The following is a 24069-nucleotide window of genomic DNA, read 5'->3' on the forward strand; positions in this document are numbered from 1 at the left end:
TGATATTAAAAATTATGAGAGTAAATAAAATAACGACTATTAAATTTTAAATTAAAGATTTTGAAAGAACAATTAATAGATATATTTATAATTCACTAGCAAGAATTTTTTATTGTTCCTCTTCACGATCCATTTATCTTGTGAGCTTTTTTTTTTTCTCTCAATAGAAATTTTTTTTATTTTTCTTCCAAACGGAGATATATATATGTGAGCTTCTTTTTTTTCTCTTCCATGAAATAATGCAATTACTATTGCATCTCCAAGTTTTACACAAGAAATTAGACGCTTCTCGTTATTTAATGAAAATTTATTTTTTTATCATGTTTTTTATGTTTGTTTCATTAATGAGCTGGTTCATAAAAAATCATGTTTTGTAATACCATCATTGATTCACACTTGGAAAAAACCTATATTTTTAGTAGTAGCTAACATTAAAACACACAATAAAAAATGTGTCATACCACATTTTTCAAAAAAGCATAAAAATTAAAACATGATAGAAAATAAAGTTTCATTAAACACATACTTACTCGCATTTGAGTATCGTCAATATACTTGTTTTTTACGAAGGTGGAAATTATAAAATTAAAGCAAAAATCTAAAAATTATAGAAACATCATGGAAATACTTGAATTTCTCAGTTCTTCAAAACTCAGCAAGAGTAATACTATCCATGATTGCTTTTTAAAATTTACTTATTTGAAAATCCTTCTGTATTTATTCTGCAATCACCAACATATATACAAATTGAAACATATTCTTAACACACCATATATATAATATATAGTACAAAAAAGATGAAAATGCAATAGAAATGAAAGGTTTTAGAAACAGAAAACTAAATACATATATGGCATGTAACGAGCTTGTATTTTTGCATTTATAAAATTTTATGTTACTTCGCTAAAGATAATCAAACGGGCACTTTAATAGGGAGTTTTGCCCTTTCTTTTGTGCTTTTTTACCAAAACAATTACTCCACATTTGACAATGAATGTCTTAAAAGGGATGTCTATTCATTTTCTATTGTCACAAAAGAAATAAAGGTAGGTAGGTAACTTTAGGATTTTTTTATAAAAATTAGTTAAGCAAAACAATACGAAGAAAAGATCAAAATTATATATAAAAAAAAAAAGATAAATAAGAATGGTGATTATAGAGATGTGTTACATCACCCTGTATACATTTAGTTTTATATAATACATAGAAGATCACATATTTTAAAACCTAAAAGCATCAAATATTAATACCATCCTCTTCCTTGTTCAATAAGTATAATTTTGATTTATTTGTTGTGGCTCAAGTAACCCTAGTTACTTAATTTTAAAATTTTAATTATCCAAATATTTTTTCAATTTCAAAAGAATTTATAATCTAATTTATCTTAATTAAATTCTGCATTCATAACTTCGATTTTAAAATAAATTTGAATATTTGTAAAAAAAAAAAAAAAAAAAACTATAAAACCTAATACAACATTTTTCTCCTTATTTTCTCATTATATTATTGTTAGAATGACTATCCTAGGTAAAATAAAATACGTCTTACTAATTATATCCTTTTTGGGTAATTAATTCAGTTCTCATTTCCTTTTTGATTATCTTATTCAGAATCACCAAAATAATGTTTTGAAAATCAATTTCTCCTATCATTATAATAAGTCTATTAGGTCTTTATAAATTTAACAAATAAAAAAATAAAAAAAATCAATCGATTCATACTGCACAAAGAGTTCTTATATTAAAGAAATCTCTTTTGTCATATAGAAGTGTCGGGAGCTTCAAGAATATTCTTTAAGATTTTATTTTTATTCATATATTATTTGTTTTGGGATGAAAGAAATAATTATATTTTTTTTAATATGTTACTTCATTGGGAGCATTAGAGATTTTGTTTGTGAATAACAATAATAATAATAATAATTTGATGTAAAATTAATATTTTACTCCTTAAATTTAGAATAGGACATTTATCCTTACAAAAAATAAGATTTGTTATATTTGAATTCATACTATAACTATATACAAGCTTGCAACAGAAAAATACATGTAGATAAAGTTTGTTATATTGCTAATGATTGACATTCTTCAAGCTTGGTCCTGGCGAATTCCTTTCACAAATAAGGTAATATATATATATTGCTATCTCCCATGTTCAAACAAATAAAAATCGGGCATGAAAATTACATACTAAGATAATAAATTGTGGAGACAACACTGACAATACTAAAATAAAAAACAATTTCTTGGAAAAAAGAGTTTCAAATGAAAAGAAGCAAAATAAAAAAAAGACCTGAAAGGAAATTATGAATGAAAAAGTCAAAATGTTATGCGGTGTTAGACATTTGCTTTAGTATTTATAGTTAGTATAATTAATAGTAACATGCGGATATGAAAAGATAAATAATGTTCATTGGAGTAATTATAATTGAATGACTTAAATTGTGAATATCTTCAATATTTAAGTAACTTTTTTTGTATTTTAAAATTTTAAAAATGATTGAAAAAATACTAAAACAGATAAATATTCTTCTAGTTGTTAGAGGCATTCAGATTTATATATATATATATATAAAGAGAGATCGTTTTCATGGAAACTTTGTAGTAGGTGATCAAAAATGGGTTCGATAGTAAAAGTATAAGGTGCTAGAGTTAGTCTTTTTTCTTTTTTCTTTTTAAAAAAAGAATATCATAATAGTATTGTAATGTAAAAATTACTCGAGCTTTAGTGGAGATTTTAAGCACAAATTTTTACTTTTTTGAACAGTGACGGAATCAAAATATCTACTGATGTGTATCTTATGAAGAAATCAATCTACTATATCGATATGTAAAAAATAATTTTAAAAATTTATAAAAAAACATAATTTTTCAATAAAAAGAGTTCAAATGAACCCCTGAATCGTTGCTCACTCTAATTCTACCCTCGAACAAGGAAGTTTTTCATGATAATTTTTTTTTTATATTGTTTACGGCGTGCAATTGAATTACTTCTTGTTTGATGACTTGGTTCTTCTATACAACAGGTAATATTGTTAAAATAAGAAATATAAAATACAAGCTCGATAAGTAGTAAACGATTGTACTATTTTTCAGATAAAATATTGAACATAATGAGGAAGATGCACAATAGATGATGAAGTGAATGGAGAGTGCATATATATATGGTACTATTTGGCTTCATTGGTTAGTGGTTACTGTTCTGTCTGACTACAAAAGAGCTTTTACAGGCCAAAAGGCATATACTATATAGTTTTTGTGCTAATAATAAATTCAATAAAGATAATCTAACAAACTCTGAATCATACACCTCCTTTTTATCAACATATATACTTTGGATCTACACATATAGTTCATCTTTTTTTTTTCTCTTTCTTTTGGGCCACTTTGGTTAATCTCCCATCTTTTTCTGTCTCCACTTATTAAAGATTAAACATATTTAGGATCCATTTAATTATTAAAAAAAATAAAAGTATTTTTTTAGGGGAAGGGGCAAAAGGCCATCTAACTTTTAATTTTTGGTAAATGTTTTTGACAAATAAAAAACACACATTTCGCAAAAAAAAAAAAAAAAAACTAACTATTTTGATGCTACATTCTATTTTTTTAAAAAGAATTTTTAACATTTACTCCAAACTTCAAATTTTTTAAAAATAGCCAAACCATTAATTAATCTCAACTCGACAAGTTTGAGAAACGCACCATGAAGTTACTCACTTTATGAAATATATTTATAGTTATTTCATTGTCAAGTATGTAATGACATTATTTCATAGAACTTATTAAAAATAATGTTAACATTACACTAATTGATTGCTGCTTTGTGAATAAAAGAAAACATAAGTAGCTCCTACTCAGCTAATCTGACCTGTGTATAATTGATAATAAGTAGGTTGGAGCTTATAAAATGAAAATATAAATTTATGTGTGTTTTTGAATAGTTTTTAAAATTTATGGGTATAAATTATATTATTTTAAAAAATTAAATATTTTTTTAAAAAAATTTATGATAAACACATAGTGAAACTTTATCAAAAAACAACTTGCCAAAAATATTTTATCTATGATCAAATACTAACTTAAAATAAAGGGAAAATGGTTTGAAAATACTTCAACTTTGATCGGATTTGTTGTTACGATATTAAACTTTATGAAAAACATTTTACATACCTTTAGAATATATTATTAAATGATGCAGGAGTAAAAGATCCTTCATAAAATTCAATATCGTAATAATAATTTTGATCAAATATATTAGAGACTTTTTGTTTTAAACCCTTGCAATATCTTTGAAAAAAGCTTCCAAAATGTAATTAGGAAAAACGAATTGCACCATATTAATGATTGGGAGCAGAGATAATTACAAATTCATGATTTTTGACATGATTTTTTGAAGTTTGAAAAACAAATTAAGTATTTGAAAATTGGAAGTTTATGTTTGGAGTTTGGACACGAATGATTACTTGAAAGAAAAAATTGAAAGTTTTATTTATAAAAGAAACTTAAATACTCCTCCTCCTTTTTCCCTTTTTTTTTTTTTTTGGAAATATTCCTCAAACTTATTTTTCAAATTTCTATTTTAAGTGTTAACTTGAAATAATGGACCCAAATTATAAAACATATACTGAAAATACCGTAATGCTTGTATTCTTTAAATATTTTGGAGTATATGCATTTTAATAATGAACAAAAGTAGAGGTTGCATACTTATATAAAGTATATGTAAATTTTCAATTAAAGAATTTGTATCGAAAAAGGTGAATTCTAATTAATCCTTTTAATTAAATATATTAAACATGAATCGAGAGTCTATTAGAAATAATATATTCGCTATCACAAAGTAAAAATAAAATTTTACAATTCTACCTTTCTTACGCCCTGTGACATAGATCACACTCTTCATATATTTTTGTTGTTGCTTTTTCATGTATATGTAAAAAAACTTGAACATGATATCGTTGAGTAGACTCATGCACCTGGTTGTTTAAATTTCCATTACTAGAAATAGAGGTTTTCCTAATAACAAACCAAAGAAAAATTTCTAGTACAAAATTTCCATTGAAATATTTAAAAATAACTATTGAATATTTTTTTTTCTTGCTGAATCAATCAAAAATACCGTGAAAATAGTCACTAAATATTTTTCAAATAAAAAATTTCATTTTTTTCAGTAGTGTTTAAGACATAGATCCACACCTAATTTGTATGCACATTAATCAAACTAGCTAGCTAGTGTAAGTTTCAATTTGTGCAATAGATAAACCTCTTAGCTAGTCTAATTCACTAACGTTGCTGTTGTCTAAGTACAAACAAGACCTTATTATAAGATAGGCATGGCCAACGATGGGAAAAAAGAGAGACAACACAACACGTTAATTATAATGAAAGAGTGAAAGTGATATATTTTGGTTGAGTTGCTATTCCTTTTAGCATTTGCTCACATGGCTAGTGGTTGAACAAAGTAAGAAAAGAAAAAAAAAAGGCAGGTAGAGGATAGGATACATTCCAATATTCCAATGTATCTATTGCCCACAACTTATTAGAACCATTATCTTTCATTTCAATTTTCATGGACCCCTTCTTTGTTTCCTTTGATATGCCATAGGCTATGGAGTAGAATGTTTGAGATTACTTTGTTTAAAAGGTGAGTTACAACACTAGCTCACAGCGTAAATGTAAAGATAGATCTTGGGTCTGATCCAACCTCAAAAGTTAGCTTATGAAAGAAGGATTTTCCAAGTCCATATAACGAGATTAAATTTCATCCTTTTTTGATGTGGAAATTCTTAACACTTATCTACACGTCCAGACCTTGTAAACTGGAGCGTGAACACTATAATATGGGGTCCACATCGATGAACAAAGAAATTGGGATGAGTATTACTCTAATACCATGAAAAGATAGACCTTGGACCTGACTCAACCTCAAAAACTAGCTTATGAAGAGGAGAATTGTCTAAATCGATATATGGAGACAAATTCCATCCTTTTTTCTGATGTGGGGATTCTTAATAGTAAAAGAGTGTGTGCATTGTCATGTCATCTAAAAAGAGATAACTACAAATAACCAATAGTCCATTAAGCATTCGATAAATAGCTAAAGATATATAATTGTTACCTGTTTTAATAGGTTAAGATATATGAATATTCAAAATCTTACGGCCTATTTGGACATGATTTCAAATTATGATGTGAAAGTGAGTTGATTTGAAGTTAAAATTTTATTTGGACATATAAGTTAGATTTCTTAAATTATATAATTTTTTCCCCGTAAACATTAAAACGGTAGAAAATTTGTGAAAACTATCAATTTTCCCCCATCTTTTTTGTACAATTTTACCAAATGAGCAATCATAAATTTATGAAAAAAGGTCTTAAATTATCCTAAGACGACGAATTAGTAAATAGCATGCATATACTTGCAATTACATGTTATTATAAATTTTTAAATACACATAATTTTACAAAGATTCACTAATCAACAAAAATAAATCAAACAACAGTAGTAATTAACTATTAGTTAGTATAACTATAATCATTCCACGCGATAGGGACAACGTCGACTATGAATTATTTTGTAAAATTTAAAATAATGAGTCTTTTTTTATACTTGAAAATACAAACTTACGTGTCAAATTTTACATTTCAAAAAATTGAAATCCTATTTTTTGGAAATTTTAAAATTTGAAGTCATAATTTTAATTAAAATTAAACTTTTGTTCAATTTTTTATACACAATCACCAATTTCAAATTTGAATCTTCAAGACTATTGACCATACACTTACTTAGTGTATTGTTTATGTATGTAAACGAAATCCTATAAAAGTATATATTCTAATTCGTATATCTAACATCAATTAAATTTAATCAGAGAAAGTTCTTTTGTTTTTCTTCTCCCTATATATATATACTAATCAAATCAATATATCAAATATTAAGTAAATCTGTTTAAATAAAGTGCTCTCATTTTTTTTCACCCTATACAATTAAGTGTTATAGCCTATATATACTATATATATTTTAATAAATATATCAGACATCAAGTAAATTCATTCAAAAAAAGTGTTTTTCAATTTTCTTTCACTCTATACAATTATGTTTTATAGCCTATAAATACGGTATATATTCTAATAAATATATTAGACATCAAGTAAATTTATTGAGAGAAAGCGTTCTCGGTTTTTTCACACCTTGTACGATTACGTGCTAACCTATATATACAGTTGGCTATGTGAATGAGTGGAACACAAATGATAAGTGGGGTTTGCACGGCATATATAGCACCAAATAACCCACCATTATTTTTGTCGTTTTAAAATTAATAGTACCTATTTTTCCATCTGTTATTCCATTTCATTTGACATGACTAAAGTTAAATAAATTCTTTAAAAAACATTTTAAAATATTTCTTTTAACATTCTTTTTTTTTAAATTAAAAAATTGTAATGCATGAATGTAGTTTCAAATTTTTTGAATTAAACAACAATTGAAAAATCAATTTTCAAGTTACGTAAAAGAAATCAGGTGTTTTAATTTTTTTTTGGTTACTACGAGGTAAAATAGATTAATTTGCCCACATACATAGTTGGCATCAAATCTATTTTCTCAATTTTTTATTTTTTGTTTTGTTTTTCAAGTTTAACTTTGCATCCGTACTGACAAGACTAGACAAAATGCTTGTTTTTCGCACTTTATCTGTAAAAAAAAATTAATATTTTTCTTTATTTGTCATATGGAAGATCAAGTATACCAAAGGAGAAACATGACATATACTTCTCAATTTTTCTATTCAATATATTTTCGTTAAGAAAGTAATTTATATATATCTTTATTATCGTATAAATGATTCTTCTATACTTTTATCATTGCAAAAGAAGCTTATAATACTCTTTATTAACGAAAGTGAAAGTTAGTTTTAACTCTTATACGAGGATATGTACAATCCTTCAAAATATTGCTCAAAAGCCGTGGGATATTCATAAAGAGGTCAGATCTAAGTCATTCTAATTCGAAAAATACGCCACTAACGGTCCTCGAATCAAGTGACAGAGTCACCTTCAGAACCGCCTTTGGCTAAAAGTTATATTATTTATATATGGTTAAAACAATTTTTTAGGTATCTATAGTAGATGTCGAACCCATTCCGGCTACTTCGTATGTCTATTTTTTCATATTTTGAACCCCCTTATTAAAAATCGTTGCTTCGCCAGTGCTCGAATCATGGATAAACCATAGGAGAGTAGAATCAAGAGATCAACAGAATTTTACACTCAATCTAAATTAATAAAATTATGTTTCTTCATATTTTTTTTGTGATTGTAATTTATTTTCTGCCACAATAAAATTTGTTGCAGACAGATATATATAAATCACTATCATAACAAAATATATATCATCTCTAAATGATAAAATTAAGGGACATATCAAACTTTTTCCCCTTAGAATTTGCTAAAAAAAATAAAATAAGAAGAAGCTAATAGTAGACAATTTTAATCTAGTTTTTCATTATTAAATTCTCTCTCAATTTTAAACGAACAAAATATTCAATTAATTTCAGATGGAGGGAACCAAAAGGAGGATATCATTCATATATCCCTTCCATATTTTTATTTGTTTAAGGAGACTCTATTTGAGTTGCTAAAAGTCAAAGAGAGATGTGTTAGCATCATATCAAAAATTATTTTTAGTACCAATTAATTGACAGTGATAATTACCATTTTTTGTATATATTTTTAAAAATTTTAGCGACATTATATTTAATGACATTTAACTAATGCAGGTAAATACTTTAATACCCTTTATTATTGTGTTTATCTATTGCCGCTAAAAATTGTATTGTTATAATGTAGCAAAATACAAAGTGCAATTAAAGAAGAAATATGTGTTTTATTTTAGGAAAAATGCTACTATAATAGAGATATTGAACAAAAATTAAAAATAGTAAATAGAGTACGAAGCTATATTATAGCAAGTTATTGTCTTGAAGGTAATACTGACACTACATAAATACAAAATTATTGTAAACATGTATACTCAAAAGGGGATTTATATTCACAAACGACAACTCCTTTATAGGCAAGTTGCTGGAGTTGTTGGAAAAAGGAGATTAATGGTGATTTAAATGCAAATTAAATCAGTCATTAAAAAGAATTGAAAGGTGTTGGTAGGCTAAAAAATATTTTTCTAAATCATATTTGAATTAGACCTCACGGTTTTTTCTCCGACATTTTTTCATATTTGAAAATTATTTTTAATATGGATGGTAATGAAATCCAATCTTATACCTCTACCTACTCTGGTATCATGTTAAAATGTATGATAATCTTATTAAAAAGAACACACTTTTATTAATTAATTATATTCTCAACAATAAACAATCACTCATATAATTCTCTTAATTATGTTTAATGTTTTAAAGCTATTTTTCTTCCAAAGAGAAATAAAATATCACGAGTTTCCCCATCTAATTCACCATAAATAAGTATATAATGAAGGAAAATTATTGTGAGCATGTAACAACATATCTTTCACTTATATCACAATTTAATTCACCCTAATTATCAACAAAATTATTGAGTGTGATAATTGAGAACTTAAAAGACATTTTGGTAGCTATTTAATTTTACAAAACCTTGAAATTTAACTGATTTTCCTATCTTTATTTTTCCTAAAAGTATATGAGTTCCACCTTCCACGGTTCCATCCCCACCCACGTTGCTTCAAAATTTGGTCGACCAATTCTAACTCTAAGTTACGAAATTAAAATTTTTAATAAGATTTCGATTTGTATTATATATATATGAAAAAATTATTTTAATTATACATGAATAATAATATTTTTCAACGAAAGAAGAAATAGAAAGCTGGCTCCGCCCTCTTCCACTTTACATACGTACATATGTATATCTATCTATATGTTGTATTATCTTCATCTCCAAGTCTCCATTAATTCCTCTTTAGCCTCCTTCTCACGCTTCTTTGGTTATTCATCATTTTCTCTGCTTTAACAATACTACTACTATTTAACATTCTCTTTCTCTTGTCGTCAAGTTGCTATGATCTATGTACCATTTTGATTCATTTGGTTTAGCTTAATTGCTTTAAAAAGTTTCACTTACAATGGCGATTGAGCTCTGTTCATCTGACGAGTCTAGTGTGGGCATAATGAGTCCAGCTCGGATCTCCTTTTCTCACGATGTTTCACAAACAGGCTCTGTTCCTGTTGAACAATGTATTCGATCAACTTCACCTTCCTCCAGCATTGATTTTGATTTTTGTGTATTTCGTGAGAGTTTCGATCTAGAATCTTCTTCTGCTGATGAACTTTTCTTTGACGGAAAGATTCTGCCGATTGAAATCAAGCGAAGAATTTCCTCTGTTCCACTGAGAAAAACAGAGCAACGACAATTACCACCACCGCCGCCGCCACATCCTCTGCCTCCCTGTAACACCACTACCAGTCTTCATTGTGGCAAAACATCGAGTAATGAACATGCGATCCAAAATAACAAAACGGGGACTCTCGAATCATCAGATGAGAAACAGAATCCGAATTCCAAATCATTCTGGAGATTCAAAAGAAGTAGTAGTTGTGGGAGCGGTTATGCAAGAACTTTATGTCCATTGCCGCTTCTATCTCGAAGTAATTCAACTGGTTCATCTCCAAGTGTGAAGCGTAATTCAACATTATCAAAGGATAATTTAAAGCATCATTCACAAAGACACTTATCAAAGTCAATGTCCTCTAATGGTTCAAACAGTCAAAAACCACCATTGAAGAAGGCACCACACAACAATGGAGTTAAATTCAGTCCAGTACTAAATGTTCCTCCAGCAAATTTGTTTGGGTTAAGCACTTTCTTTTCAAGTAGCAAGGAAAAGAACAAGAAGAAGTGATTAATTATAATATAAGTAGCATTTGCTTTATTAGTTTCCAAAATTAGTAAGGTGTGATTAAGTTACTTTTTTTCCATTAACATGATTGAGATTTGAGAGGGAAAAAAGTGAAAGAAAAGGATAACTGGGGCCAAAAGCATGGAGCATAATTCATTCCATGCCACATGCTTTAAAAAAAAAAAGAAGAAGAAACAGGTAACATTTGCTATCAGTTGGCAGAGAGGAGAGGGCCTGTCCCATTATGCTTTTCATTTGTTTTTGTGCTTTTGGTTTGCCTTACACATGCATGTAACTATATGTGATTTCAATTTGCTTTTCTCCTTTACTGATTCTTATCACAGACAAAAAGTATACCAGTAGTTCAACCGCTCTGGTTCGATTTGAATCGATTTTTTCTTTAAGTTAAATCTTAAAAAAATTAAAGTATGTTTTTCTCATACTATCGTCGATTGCTATCAATTATCACTATAACAAAAACAATCTTTAACGGCATTAAATGTTGACATTAATAAAAAGTGTTAAAATCTTTATCAATACTAGTTAAGTGTCATTAGAACCAATGACGCTAAAGGTTTTAGAAACATATACAAAGAGCCGTAAAAATACATATTTAACAATAATTAAAAATTAAATATCGCTAATAATCATATTTATTGTAGTTTATTCATCACACTATCAATCGCCACCAACCATTTCTATCATTAAAACGATCACCATCTTTATTATTAGACATCAGTACCAAATATTATCATCATCACCACTATTATACAGAGAACATAAGTAAAAATTCATATTTAAACACAATCTTTAAATAAAAAGCTATTTTTAACTTGAACTGCAAATACTTGTACCAAATATTGTGTAACCATAATGTCAGAGAGGTCACCACTGTTGTCTCTTTTTTAAAAAATTCTTTAGTCAGAGCAGAGCAGGGCAGTACTGACACTCAAGATTTTACACATGCCTATTCTACGCTATCATGTCCCAACTTATATTTTTATCAGGCACAATAGATACCCAAGATTTAATTGAATATCTAAACTCGTGATAAAGTATTTTATTGGGAATTTTTTATTTAAATTTTAGTTTTTTAAAAATGTTTTTGTGTTTTTTTCAAATTTGTTACGTGGATAAGTTAATAAATCATAATATAATATTTATTTTGTTTAATCATAATCATACGTACTTAATTGAAACATGTGTCAAGTTGTATGGTTTTTTGAGACTATATAATTTAAGTGCTTAATTTATCAAGGTGATGAGAACTCAAAAACACATACAAAGGAAATTTCAAAGTTTAAACTGAATTTTATGAAGAGCCATCGTTTGAATGTCTTGATGAAATTTTGTTGATAAATTTAGTTGTCTATTGAGTTATTGTAATTATTTTATTATGAATACATTTTGGCATATTATAGGCTCTTTCAAGCGTGAGTGTAACAAAATTTAGTTACTTTTTTTTAAAAGTCAGTTAATACAATTAGAATTAAATAATATGTGTTAAAAAATATGGGCAGTTTAAGTTCATAACCTTACTGTATACATTAGCGGGTGTTTGGTATAGAGAAAAATATTCTTCAATTTCTTATTTGATTGATTAGAATAGTTGAATTTTTTTCTAGAAAAACGAGTTTTTTTTAGAAAATGATAATAATGACTTCCCTAATAGAACTAGAAAAAACAAGTTGCATATGTAATATTTTTAGTTTATTGTCTCTTTCTCGCCGACTCAATCCACCTAACCCTCACCCCTTGACCATCCCACCCGAGCCACCTCTGAACCTACACATCTTATCCCTATCCATCTTCATAATACTTTGTTAAATAACATATAAATACTCTTAAAATAATATTTTCTTACTTATTAATCAAATATTAAAAGATCCACTTAGTTTCCCAAAAAATATTTTTTATAAAATTATTTTTCGCGAAAAACATTTTCTTTTCCTAACAAACCTAACATACATTATTCCAATCCAAATTAGTAAAAATAAGATTAAGCAAAGCCAAACGACAAAGTCCTTCTCAGTCCAGGTCTAAAGTTTTTCCACTCTTGATATTTTAGGGGCATAACGAATCAAGTTTAATTTATAGGAGGTATTTTTTTTTATTCAATTAAAAAAGAAATAATATATATTTTTTCATTTGATAAATATTTAATTACATTGTCCATATTTTATTAATGTTAGATTTTATTTATTTAACAATTTTTTTTATAAAGATGTATTTTTCTACTTAAAAATTTATTTACTTTAGAGATATTTATGAAATATTACAAAAAAAAAATCATAATTTTTGAATTTCACACGAGTCAGTCTACGTCACATAAATTGATTGAGAAGAAAGTAACCAAGCACTCCATCCATCCCATTTTAATAATTTTTCTTTTACATTTTATACTTTTTACAAATTTAATACTACACTATATTTAAGTATGACTGTTATAATTAGGTAGTTTCCCAAATTTTTAGGGAGAAAGTTAAAACTGATCTGTTGGTGTCAACTGGTAAGTGAAACGGGCCTTGGGCCTAATAAGAGGAACGAAAACTTATATAAATATACTATAATGATAAAATATTTACCATTTATAGCAATAATATTTCTTTTTACTTGATCACTTTTAATTTATTTATAGTACAAGTTTAATTTATATTACAAAGAATAATTTTTTATTTATATATAATAAAAATTTTAATGATAAATAATTCATTTATTACACATTTTGATTTACTTTTAATACATATGACAGATTTAATATAATATTGCTATAAATGATAATAAATAAAACTAAAATCAGTAATTATTTATTAAAATGTATCAATTTATGTAATTTTTCCTAAGAGGAATGGGCTAAGAGGCCCAAGTTTGATAGAAATAGCAAGGAATGTTGGGCTTAACTTCTTAAGCGTTCTCGTTAAAATTGAGTTTTGTTCTTTTAACACATAAGTTAATGAAGTTTCTTGAAATCACTTTATATTTTGTCCATCTCACTTTATAAATTTTGTAGGAAATTTTTTAAAATGTCAATATTTTACGATAATATTGAATATATATATATATATGTTTCATTTTTCATCAAACAAGTTCAAAATGAACACCTCTGCCCCTTTTTTAAATCCACCCCTGCTAACTATAATCAAAATTTGTGACAACTTCCCCATGGGATGAGAATTCAAAACAAAGTTGTCTTTGAGAATCAAAATTAGCTTAGAGCCACTATTTTTTTATTTTAGAATAAAGATCATCACTATTAATAAACGAAACAAGGACACCTTAATAACTATACATATGTTATACCCAGCCTAAATTTATGCTCCATTACTTCATTCGTTTCGTTTTACTTTATCTTAATACTAAAATAGATATTTTTTAATTTATTATTTTTTAATTTGCAACAAATAAAATAAATAAAATAATTTAATCTAATTTTAACATACACTAAATTAAAAGATTATAATAAGATCAATTAATAAAACAAGCGATGTGAACGAGCCATAATTTATTTACGACAGAAATTCTCACCCGTACCTTAAATCTCCATCACGAGAGTCTGATTTGTCAGGCACATGTGCTTGTTGATTTGAACGTGCAACGCGATTATATTAAAATTATTTTTATTGTATTAATGGCTTGATTTCTAATTGTATGATTTTAGTTAACAGTTAAATCGATAATTTAATAATGAGAGAATTTCAAATATAGCAAATATTAGGTATTCTATGGCTTTAGGTTTAGTTTGTTTATTTACGAATAATAGCAAATGTTAGGGGAAGAGAGAGGTAGGCGAGAGAGAGGAGAAAGTGTATTTTTCCCATGAATTTTGGAGAAAAAAAATTACAAATACATAATGTTTTGTATCATATTAATACATATTAAGAGGAGAGAACGAGTGAGATCGAGAGAGGAAGGAAAGAGGCAAGAGAGATCGAGAGAAAGGATTGTTATTTTGTATTTATTTTGCATTATATTTTGTATTTATTTTGTATCTGAAATACAACGAATTGTATTTTGTATTTATTTTGCATTGTATTATTTATTTATTTTGTTTCAATTGTATTCAAAATATAACGAATATGATTGTATTTATCTTCTCTTTGATTGGATACAAATACATTTGACAGGGAAAGGTAATGCATATTATATTCATACGAATACAAATATATAAAAAATGTAAAATATTCCTTTTCAAATATAATTGAAATAAATACAAAACTCTTACATACATTTGATTTAATACTATTGATAATAATATGTTTTGAATGAGTTTCTTCTTATTGACATGAGCGAAAAATAGAAAGAGGGGCGAGGGCGTGTGAGAGCAGTGGCGGAGTCTCAAGGTTTATCGCACCTCTTTCGGCGAAAAATTACACTATTTATACATGATTAAAATTATTTTTAGGTATATATAGTAGATCTCGAACCCCCTTAGACTACTGCGTATGTCTATTTGATTAAATTTTGAACTCTTTGTTGAAAATCATGGTTCCGTTACTATGCGAGAGAGGGGAAGGATTTGCTATAATAACAATATATTGCTTTTTTAATAGTATTTTTAAACTATATCTATTTTTCATAAATAAGTTGCTAATTTTGACTATTTTCATAATTTTTCATTTAATAAAATATGTTTAAAAATTATTCCTAATTGTATGATAGTGATTTTAATATATTAGCTCTATCAAGGGAAAATTGTATGAGATAACAAATTATTAATTCAAATTTAATGATATAGTCCAAGTTTGTTTTATATGTAATTCGCAAGAAACATCCTTTGTTTTTGCAATCTTCGGCGGACAATTAGCCATTTCGATAGACAATTACCCATTCAGTATACAAATATATAATGTATAAAATGCGTTTGTATTTATATAAAGTGAGATTAAAATGTATTTACAAATACAAATATTTTCGTCTTACACTTATAATTATACAAATACAAAATTTTGTTATACAAATTACAATGTATAAATGAATTTATATAAACCCGAACAATTTGTATAAAGTTGAACGTCAGTAGCGAATTATACAAATCAAAACTTCTATAACAAACATAAAATTTGCTATGAAGCGTAATTATACAAATTATAACTAGAGAAAAGACATAAAGTTACCATTGAAAATAATGTTGAACATATATTATTTATACCATTTTTTGATCAGCCCCAAATCTTAAGAAGCAAGTGAGTTTACACCCCAATCATTGCATGACACGTGTTAATTTAATTAAAAATATATTTTTTTTCATTTAAAATTTTTCCTTTATCTTTTTCTTTCTTTATTTCTCTCTCTTTACTTTTTGAATTTTAATTTTGATATATCTTAAATTTCATTTCATCTTCCATTTCCCACTTTCAAGTGATTCATCCATTCATTTTTTTTTTCACATCCCACCCCCCATGTCAAATTGAAATCCATTTTCATTTTTTTTCTTTTCTTTTTTTTTTCTTCTTCTCCGGTCAAATTATTTATAAAATTCAAACTATTATTTAGACTTTATTGAATTATTGATAACAAAATTAATTATTTTTTAAAGAAAATTTAAAATTTTGAAGGTACCATCAACTACTCATTTTTCATATATATTAGAAATGATAATTTTAAAAGAATCAATTAATTTCTCAAAAATTTAAAGAACTTAATTGAAATCGAATAAAAAAACTATATGATACTTTCTAATCATCTTGAAATCTAATGAGTTTATCGAATTGTTTGAAATGTAAGAAAATATTTAGATAAAATTTTAAAACTAAAGAGAGTAAATTAATAGTAATAAAAAAAAAGAAGAAATGTGAAGTTGTGATAAAAATGGTGACATTGAAAGTAAGAAGTTTCAATGAGTGAAGATGATAGTGAATTTTTGAAAAGAAAGAAGAAAGAAAGAGAAAAATAAAAACGAAAAAATTAAAATATAAAAAAAATAAGAAAATATATTTTATAATAAAATATTTTAAAATAAAATTATATCTAATCAATATATTTTATAATAAAATATTTGTAAATAAAATTATATCTAATCAAAATTATTATTTTAGGCTGCTCACCCTAATGGATAAAAAATGATGTAATTATATCTAATCAAAATTGTTTACTGGGATAATAGGACGATTGCAAAATTAAGTTAAGGTGTCCTTTAAAAATTCAGAACAACTATAGTGATAATTTTATGACTTTTCTCTTATAACTATAAGATACAAATATGATTGTTATGTTTTATATATATATATATATATCTAGACAGAAATTAGTATTACCTTTTCTTCTTCTTTTTTTTTTATAAAAAATTTGGATTTGATTGAGACAAATACGAATAATTAATATTATTTTCTCCATTTATTTTATAAATCATTAAAAAACAATTTTAACATAAACAAAAGTGATTAATATAAAATTATATGTTGCACTTCTATTGTTGTTACTATATTTTTATTTATAAACATATATTTATGTATGTTATTGTATATGAACATTTTCTTATCTATTAAATCAATAAAAAATTTGATAATAAATATCTTAATAATTAATTATCAATAATAAAAAGTTAATGATTAAAATAAATAATACTCTTATAAAAAAAAATTCAAATAGAAATGGGTAATAGGCATCAAAGATGATAGACAAATGAGCCCAAAGCAATGAAGGCCGGCGGCGCCCAGCTACACAGCCAGATCACAACAATTAACACTACTAGTTGTGACAAGTCAACAAAGAAATCTAAAAAATTGTGTGCCCCACTAACCTCTTTGTTACTTTCTCCAAATCTCTCTCTTCTCCGATCATCTCCCATCGGAATCTACTGAATCGTCGATGGACGACTACTTGAATTTATTTGTAGAGGAGACGTCGTTTTTTAATAGGATTGTTCTGGGCACATTCTTGCCGGAATCATGGTGGGGACCACTCCCTCATTGGTTTCAAGGATGGCTTCGCAACTACATCGGTGGAGTCTTGCTCTACTTTATCTCTGGGTTTCTTTGGTGCTTCTACATCTACTACTTAAAACGCAATGTTTATCTACCTAAAGGTAATGTAATATCCTTTGTTTTACTTACTTTTTGCTTCCTGAGATTTAGGTTTGAAATTAGACTTTTTGTTTTGTTTTCAGCTACCCCAGATCTAACTCTAACTGTCAATTTTCATTCAATCACTAAAGCTACACATTTGGTTTATAGTGATGAGTAATTACAGATTCAAGTTTTGTTTATGATGACACATGACCATGATAGGACTATGACACAATAATAACAACATAATATTAGTTGCTCTACACTAGACTATGACACTTGATTTCTAAGAAAAAATCACGAACAATTACCTAGTGTATATGAGCTAATTCTGTCCACATAATGACTAAGATTTTTGCTGGCATTTGAATCTGAAACCTCATACCTGTCAACCACTTCATTGACTAGGTCACACCTTTGGGTACTGGGTGGGACTATATTTTAAGTATCAATTCGTATTAATGGATGATCTCTTCGAGGACTAAGCCATCAATGTCTCAATAAGTATGACTTTGTTTTATCGTATGTTTTGACAATGGTAAATCTGCATTTTTGCTTCATTTAGTCTCATGTGATGTTGTTATGGAAGAAACTACGATGTTTTCAGCCTCATTGAACATTGTGATTGCAGATGCCATCCCTTCAAATAGAGCTATGCTCTTGCAAATAGGAGTTGCAATGAAAGCTATGCCATGGTACTGTGCCCTTCCATCACTTTCTGAGTACATGATTGAAAATGGGTGGACTAAATGTTTCTCAAGAATAAGCGATGTCGGATGGATACCCTACCTTATCTATGTTGCAGTTTATCTGGTAATAGTAGAATTTGGTATCTATTGGATGCATCGAGAGTTGCATGACATAAAACCTCTGTACAAATATCTCCATGCTACACATCATATATACAACAAGCAAAATACACTCTCCCCATTTGCTGGTAAGTTTCGTCTCATAACTATGTTCTATTTTGAAAACAACTTGAGCTGCCCCATTAGGTTGGCTTGTCTTGCTCCTGCTTTGTCAATAACTTGTTGCTAGTTGTGCTTTGACATTTTCCTGAGCAAACAAACTCACAATGTAAATTCTCACATCTCAAATTATCAATCATTGGTCATATGCCCTTTCCTTATTTGGTTAGAGGGGATTGAAGGCAGGTGGTTACATATCGTTAACTGAGTTAAGAGGCCCACTATTGATCCCTCTATATTAATCTTAAACTGAATAAGAGAGCATTGGAAAAAAAAACGGTTTGTTGGAATTTCTTCATCCACTTGTTTTTTTCCCCAAGATAAATCTAGTTTCGAAAAGCTTAACTGGCTTCATACATCTCAATGACTTATAAAATCTAACTGCATGGCATTGAGATTAGATATTGATGCATCACAAGACTGCTTCCCCTGCCTGTTGCAACCATGCTAGGATTTTTTGAATCGAGGAAGTGTTTTACCTTTTTTCCCAAAGCTTAAATGTTCGTGGAAATTGGTTGTCAAATCTTCACCACATTGTTTTACCGGGTACTTGTTGCTAGTGAGGGTTGACAAGTATCCTATGGAATTAGTAGAAGCGTGTGAAAGCTGACCTTAGACACCATGATTATCAAAAAAATCTTCACCACATTGCAAGCTAACTCATTAATTTAGTCCAATTAAGTAATGATAAGTTCTCTCTGTATTTTAATTGTATGATATTTCCTCTCGAGCTTGTACAATATTCAAATGTCTGTTACTCCCGGAGTTGTGTTCCAAGTTGATCAGTAACATGAATGGTTTGCTGCTCTGGAAATCAGGTTTGGCATTCCACCCATTGGATGGAATACTACAGGCAGTGCCACACGTAATAGCTCTTTTTCTGTTGCCTGTGCATTTCACCACACACATTGCTCTCTTATTCATAGAAGCCATATGGACTGCAAATATTCATGACTGTATACATGCGAAGGTTTGGCCTGTAATGGGTGCCGGTTACCATACCATCCACCATACTACGTACCGCCATAATTATGGTCACTACACAATATGGATGGACTGGATGTTTGGAACTCTTCGCGATCCTGTTGAAGATGAAGTGAAGAAACTGTAACATTCATCCCTGTAACGAATTGTTATTCATCGTCTTATTTATTAGGTTGCAGAGTGGTTGGTGCTTCATTTAGAGTTTGTTGTGTGTGCATTTCATGGATGTAAATTTTACTAGTGGGTTTTCAATGTTTAGACAAAAAATATTATCCAGGAAAAATACTGTGAAATGCTCTTGATGCATTTGAGGTATTGTTATTGAGGAAAGAAGCAAGAGATCCAAGTTTCAAGGAGAAAGTATCTCGTGGATTTTGGAATATGTATTGAACATTTACGATAGTGTGGATAGGACTTAAATCTTCTAGTCTTTTGACGTCGTACAGAAGTCATTACTTTACGTTCAGCTAGCACTAAAAACGCTACTATTAGTAGAAAAATAGAATTATTCTTAGTATTTCAATTGGAACAATTATGTGCTATTTTAACATTCACTCATAATGGCAGAATTCAGATGGGTGAGCGTCTACCTTCTCTCCCAAGCGGATATATAATCAAGTTGTAGACATTTGTCTACCTTCTCTCCCAAGCGGATATATAGTCAAGTTGTATCCAAACGTCTACACTCTTTTATTAAAGAAAGTTAAGATACCTCATTAATATCCGCCGTTGTAACAATGGGAATACATTTGCCCTAATGGAAATGAAAGGCCTTGTGATTGTCATTCGATCATGAAGTTTGTATTTGGCAAAATTCTTATGGTTTGACAAATTTCAATGGCTATCAATAGCATTTGAATTGATCTGGGTCTAAAGGACCTATTTATGTAAGTTAGAATTGGTTCAGTGGGTAAAATACATGCATATCCAAATATAATTTAAAATTAAAAAAATTATAATTACGAAAGTTGTAAAATTTTGAATATTTAACTTCAAAATTTATGACGAGAGGATAAGTGATATGATGTCATATTATGTAGTAATTGATTTTCCAAGAAGGAGACATCACCCGACCAAGTGTAGACAAAATCACCGGCCAAACAAAATGAAGGCATGTACCATCAGATGTGTAGTCACGTGTTCCTACGGCCTCTCAGATTAAATCACCCATAATTACTTAGATATATATTAATTTATAATATTACAAATTTATTAAATTTTGATAAATTCAAAAATAAATTTATTTTAGATAGATTACGGTGAATTCACATATATCTAGGTAAATAAATCTCGCTTGTTTTTCTCTTATCTTACTTGCCACTCTTATATCTCCTTTGCATATTTGATATTTCCAGATACATGCGTATCATATTAAATACATATCTGTATAGAATATATTTACTATGATTCAAATGTATCTAATGTGACAATAAAAATTTCAAAAACACAACGAAAATTAATAAATATGATAAAAATATTGGTATAAGGTGTGCCCGTCTCTTACCACACAAGTCACAAGGTTTTCTAAATTAGGCAATACGTATTTGGCTTCTCAGTCTCTCCATTAGTTTGTTCTCCATTTTCTACGTTCATACGACGCAGCATTTTCAGATGCATTGTTTGGTTTATCATATACATTCATTCACACACATTTCCTTTAAAGACAAAATTATACTCACTCCCTTGTATCAATCAATTACAGAATTTTGTCAATTATGCATTACTACAAGTTACTTAGAAGAAGCAAATCTCACGATTCAGACGACTCTGATTCCGAAAACACTGTTAATAACAATAGTAATATTCCAGCAGAATTCCTCTGCCAAGCAATTTTTGCTGGAGGTACCTACTCTGTTTTTCTCTCTTTTTTAATTTGTATGAGCAATTAATAGTAATAGAAACACGCGTATATATCAAATTTTAGCAAGCTTGCTGTTAATCTGGTAAAATTTTAGATGGATTCTATGGTGTTGAAGCAGCATATGGTCGATTTGAAGGAGTCGTAAGAACTGCAACAGGGTATTATGGAGGAACTATGAGAAAACCTTCCTATAAAGATGTCTCTGAAGGAAAAACAGGACATACTGAAGCAGTAAAAGTCACATATGATAACAGATTTGTATCTTACAAATCTCTTTGCGATTATTTCTGGGAAACTCATGATCCGACCAATAAAAATTCCCTTGTTAGTCTCTCAATCTTCTCGTAACATATTTTTTCTAACGTATCAATAAAAAGTCTTATTTATTTCTTATATAGACAAGTGTGACATGAGATATGCTATTGTTATGCAGAATTTTGGGTCAAATACGCATCTGAGATCTGCTATATTCTGTTCAACAGAAGAAGAGAGAAAACAAGCACAACAATCAAAGATAAGACGGCAAATGAAACTTAATAGAAGGATTCTAACGAAAATAAATCTGTTATCGAAACAAATTACTAGTAATTGTGAGTTTTTTGTTGCGGAGAATCAACATCAAAAGTATTACCTCCAGAAGCATTACAGGCTTTGCGAAAGTTTGAGCCTAAGAAGCACGGAACAATTTGTTGAGTCTTACATTGCCTGCAAACTTAACGGGTATGTGAACGTTTTAACTAAAAGTCATGATAATTTTTTTTTTTCTAATATAGTTCAAATTTGGCTTTGATTGATTTTTGACACACAAGATTTGGGATCCATATTGAATAAGCACTTTCAATTTTACAAATTAATTAATTTTGAAATAAAGTTGACTTTAGTTGGCTTCTTAGACTTTGATATATATATTTCCAACAAAGTTTATGGCTTATCGAACAATATATTATTTTAATTTTTTTTACTTTGATTATCTTTAATATTTGTGATGTCATGCATTTCTATCTTTGGTATTTAACTATTTATGTCACAGTTTATTATTTTTTCAAATTATTTTTTGAAGAATAACTCTCTTTAGTAAAGGATTTTTTAGGAATAATTTTTTTATCCCGCATAGATAAAAGTAAGATACATATTTACCCCATTGGATATGTTTATTATAAAGTTTAACTTTTATATATATATATTATGAGGTTAAGTTTGAATATCTACCGTAAGTATAACTTTTAATTGCAAGTATGATTTCATATGAACTGTTTGGCCATGAGAAAATTGTACTGATGTCAAAAAATTAATATTTGGCCATAAATTTTTTTAATACAAGTTAAAATTCTATTTGAAATGAAATTTGAAAAATACCCGAAACCTTATTTTTAATTTTTAAAAAAATTTCTTTTTCAAATTATACCAATTTTATATTTTTATAAAATAAAACCATTTAATTTATGTTTCATATTTTTTTTAAAGTATATTAAAATTTTAAATATTTATTACAAAAAATATTATCAAACACAATATCAAGTACAACTTTGAAATTTCAAATAAAATTAAGAAAATATTACTCCTATTAAATTATCATGGCATGTATGATCTAGAAAATAGTGTAATAACTTAATATAATCTGTTAAATTATACGCATAATACAAATAATATTTATACGCAATGTGTGTTACTTATCCACTCCTTTGCCATGATTACATTGGGGCATGGTTCGACATTGTCAAATTTACATCAGTACTTCTAGACGATCATAATATCTTTTATTGAAATTATATAAGTACAATATATAATTGATTAATTGTAACCTCTAAATTATGAATGCAACTTTATCGATAGATTTTAATTTAACTAGGATCTTATTGTTCATCGAATTCCTGTTGTATATTTATATAATATTATTTACGTTGACGTGACACATTCGATTAAGTTGGCTATTTTGGTACAATGATCTTTTGCACTAATTTTTGTGTGTAATTAATTCAATGCATGTGGCAGAGTATTGGCATTGGATGGGGAAGTGATATTGGAGAAGCTACCACAATTAACGAGGACTTGTCTGTTGCCCAAACAATGCAAGTCCACTTGTGATGAAATTATACAAGATTTAAAGACAACAAGTGCCCATGGCTCCACTATTACTTGAATAATCTATTTTCCACTCTTATATTAACACCATTTGTAATTAGCATATTAGCTAAATTACAGGGTTACATTTACCATGATATCTATAGGTCTTTTAATTCCTCCTCCTTTAAATAAATGACACTAATTTATTGTGATGAATGGAAAAGATCTCCACCAAAATGTATAGTTTACTGATATTGATGGAAGTCTATCACATAACAAGTGTTCAAAAAAAAAA

General features: G+C 27.8%; 3 protein-coding genes across 4 annotated transcripts; all 3 read left to right on the top strand.

The window, feature by feature from the left end:
* Positions 1-9650: 9650 nt before the first annotated feature.
* Positions 9651-11221, top strand: LOC101244837 (uncharacterized). Its single transcript, XM_004233914.5, has one exon. It carries the CDS (start codon positions 10120-10122, stop codon positions 10894-10896), a length of 777 nt encoding a protein of 258 aa, XP_004233962.1. The 5' UTR covers positions 9651-10119; the 3' UTR covers positions 10897-11221.
* Positions 11222-17489: 6268 nt separating this feature from the next.
* LOC101256156 (delta(7)-sterol-C5(6)-desaturase 1) lies at positions 17490-20403 on the top strand. Its single transcript, NM_001366108.1, is given in 3 exon segments — positions 17490-17917; positions 18529-18834; positions 19684-20403. Coding segments are annotated over 3 exon segments (816 nt in total). The 5' UTR covers positions 17490-17700; the 3' UTR covers positions 19977-20403.
* A 935-nt stretch (positions 20404-21338) lies between these two features.
* Positions 21339-24011, top strand: LOC101255856 (uncharacterized). Of its 2 annotated transcripts, none has more exons than XM_004233439.5 (4): positions 21339-21691; positions 21805-22034; positions 22144-22430; positions 23703-24011. In XM_004233439.5, exons 1-4 carry the CDS (start codon positions 21565-21567, stop codon positions 23848-23850), a joined length of 792 nt encoding a protein of 263 aa, XP_004233487.2. In that variant the 5' UTR covers positions 21339-21564; the 3' UTR covers positions 23851-24011. The 2 variants fall into 2 exon arrangements, with proteins under 2 accessions (XP_004233487.2, XP_069149485.1); XM_069293384.1 differs by having other exon boundaries at positions 21417-21691; positions 21829-22034.
* Positions 24012-24069: the final 58 nt, after the last annotated feature.

This window comes from Solanum lycopersicum, chromosome 2 (genome assembly GCF_036512215.1).
Source record: "Solanum lycopersicum chromosome 2, SLM_r2.1".
NCBI lineage: Eukaryota > Viridiplantae > Streptophyta > Magnoliopsida > Solanales > Solanaceae > Solanum > Solanum lycopersicum.

Bases quoted from the DNA above. Each gene is read 5' to 3' on its own strand.
- LOC101244837 (XM_004233914.5), top strand. From the start codon at position 10,120: ATGGCGATTGAGCTCTGTTCATCTGACGAGTCTAGTGTGGGCATAATG.
- LOC101255856 (XM_004233439.5), top strand. From the start codon at position 21,565: ATGCATTACTACAAGTTACTTAGAAGAAGCAAATCTCACGATTCAGAC. The intron at 22,035-22,143 runs GTTAGTCTCTCA...ATTGTTATGCAG, and splicing joins CGACCAATAAAAATTCCCTT to AATTTTGGGTCAAATACGCA. The intron at 22,431-23,702 runs GTATGTGAACGT...TGCATGTGGCAG, and splicing joins ATTGCCTGCAAACTTAACGG to AGTATTGGCATTGGATGGGG.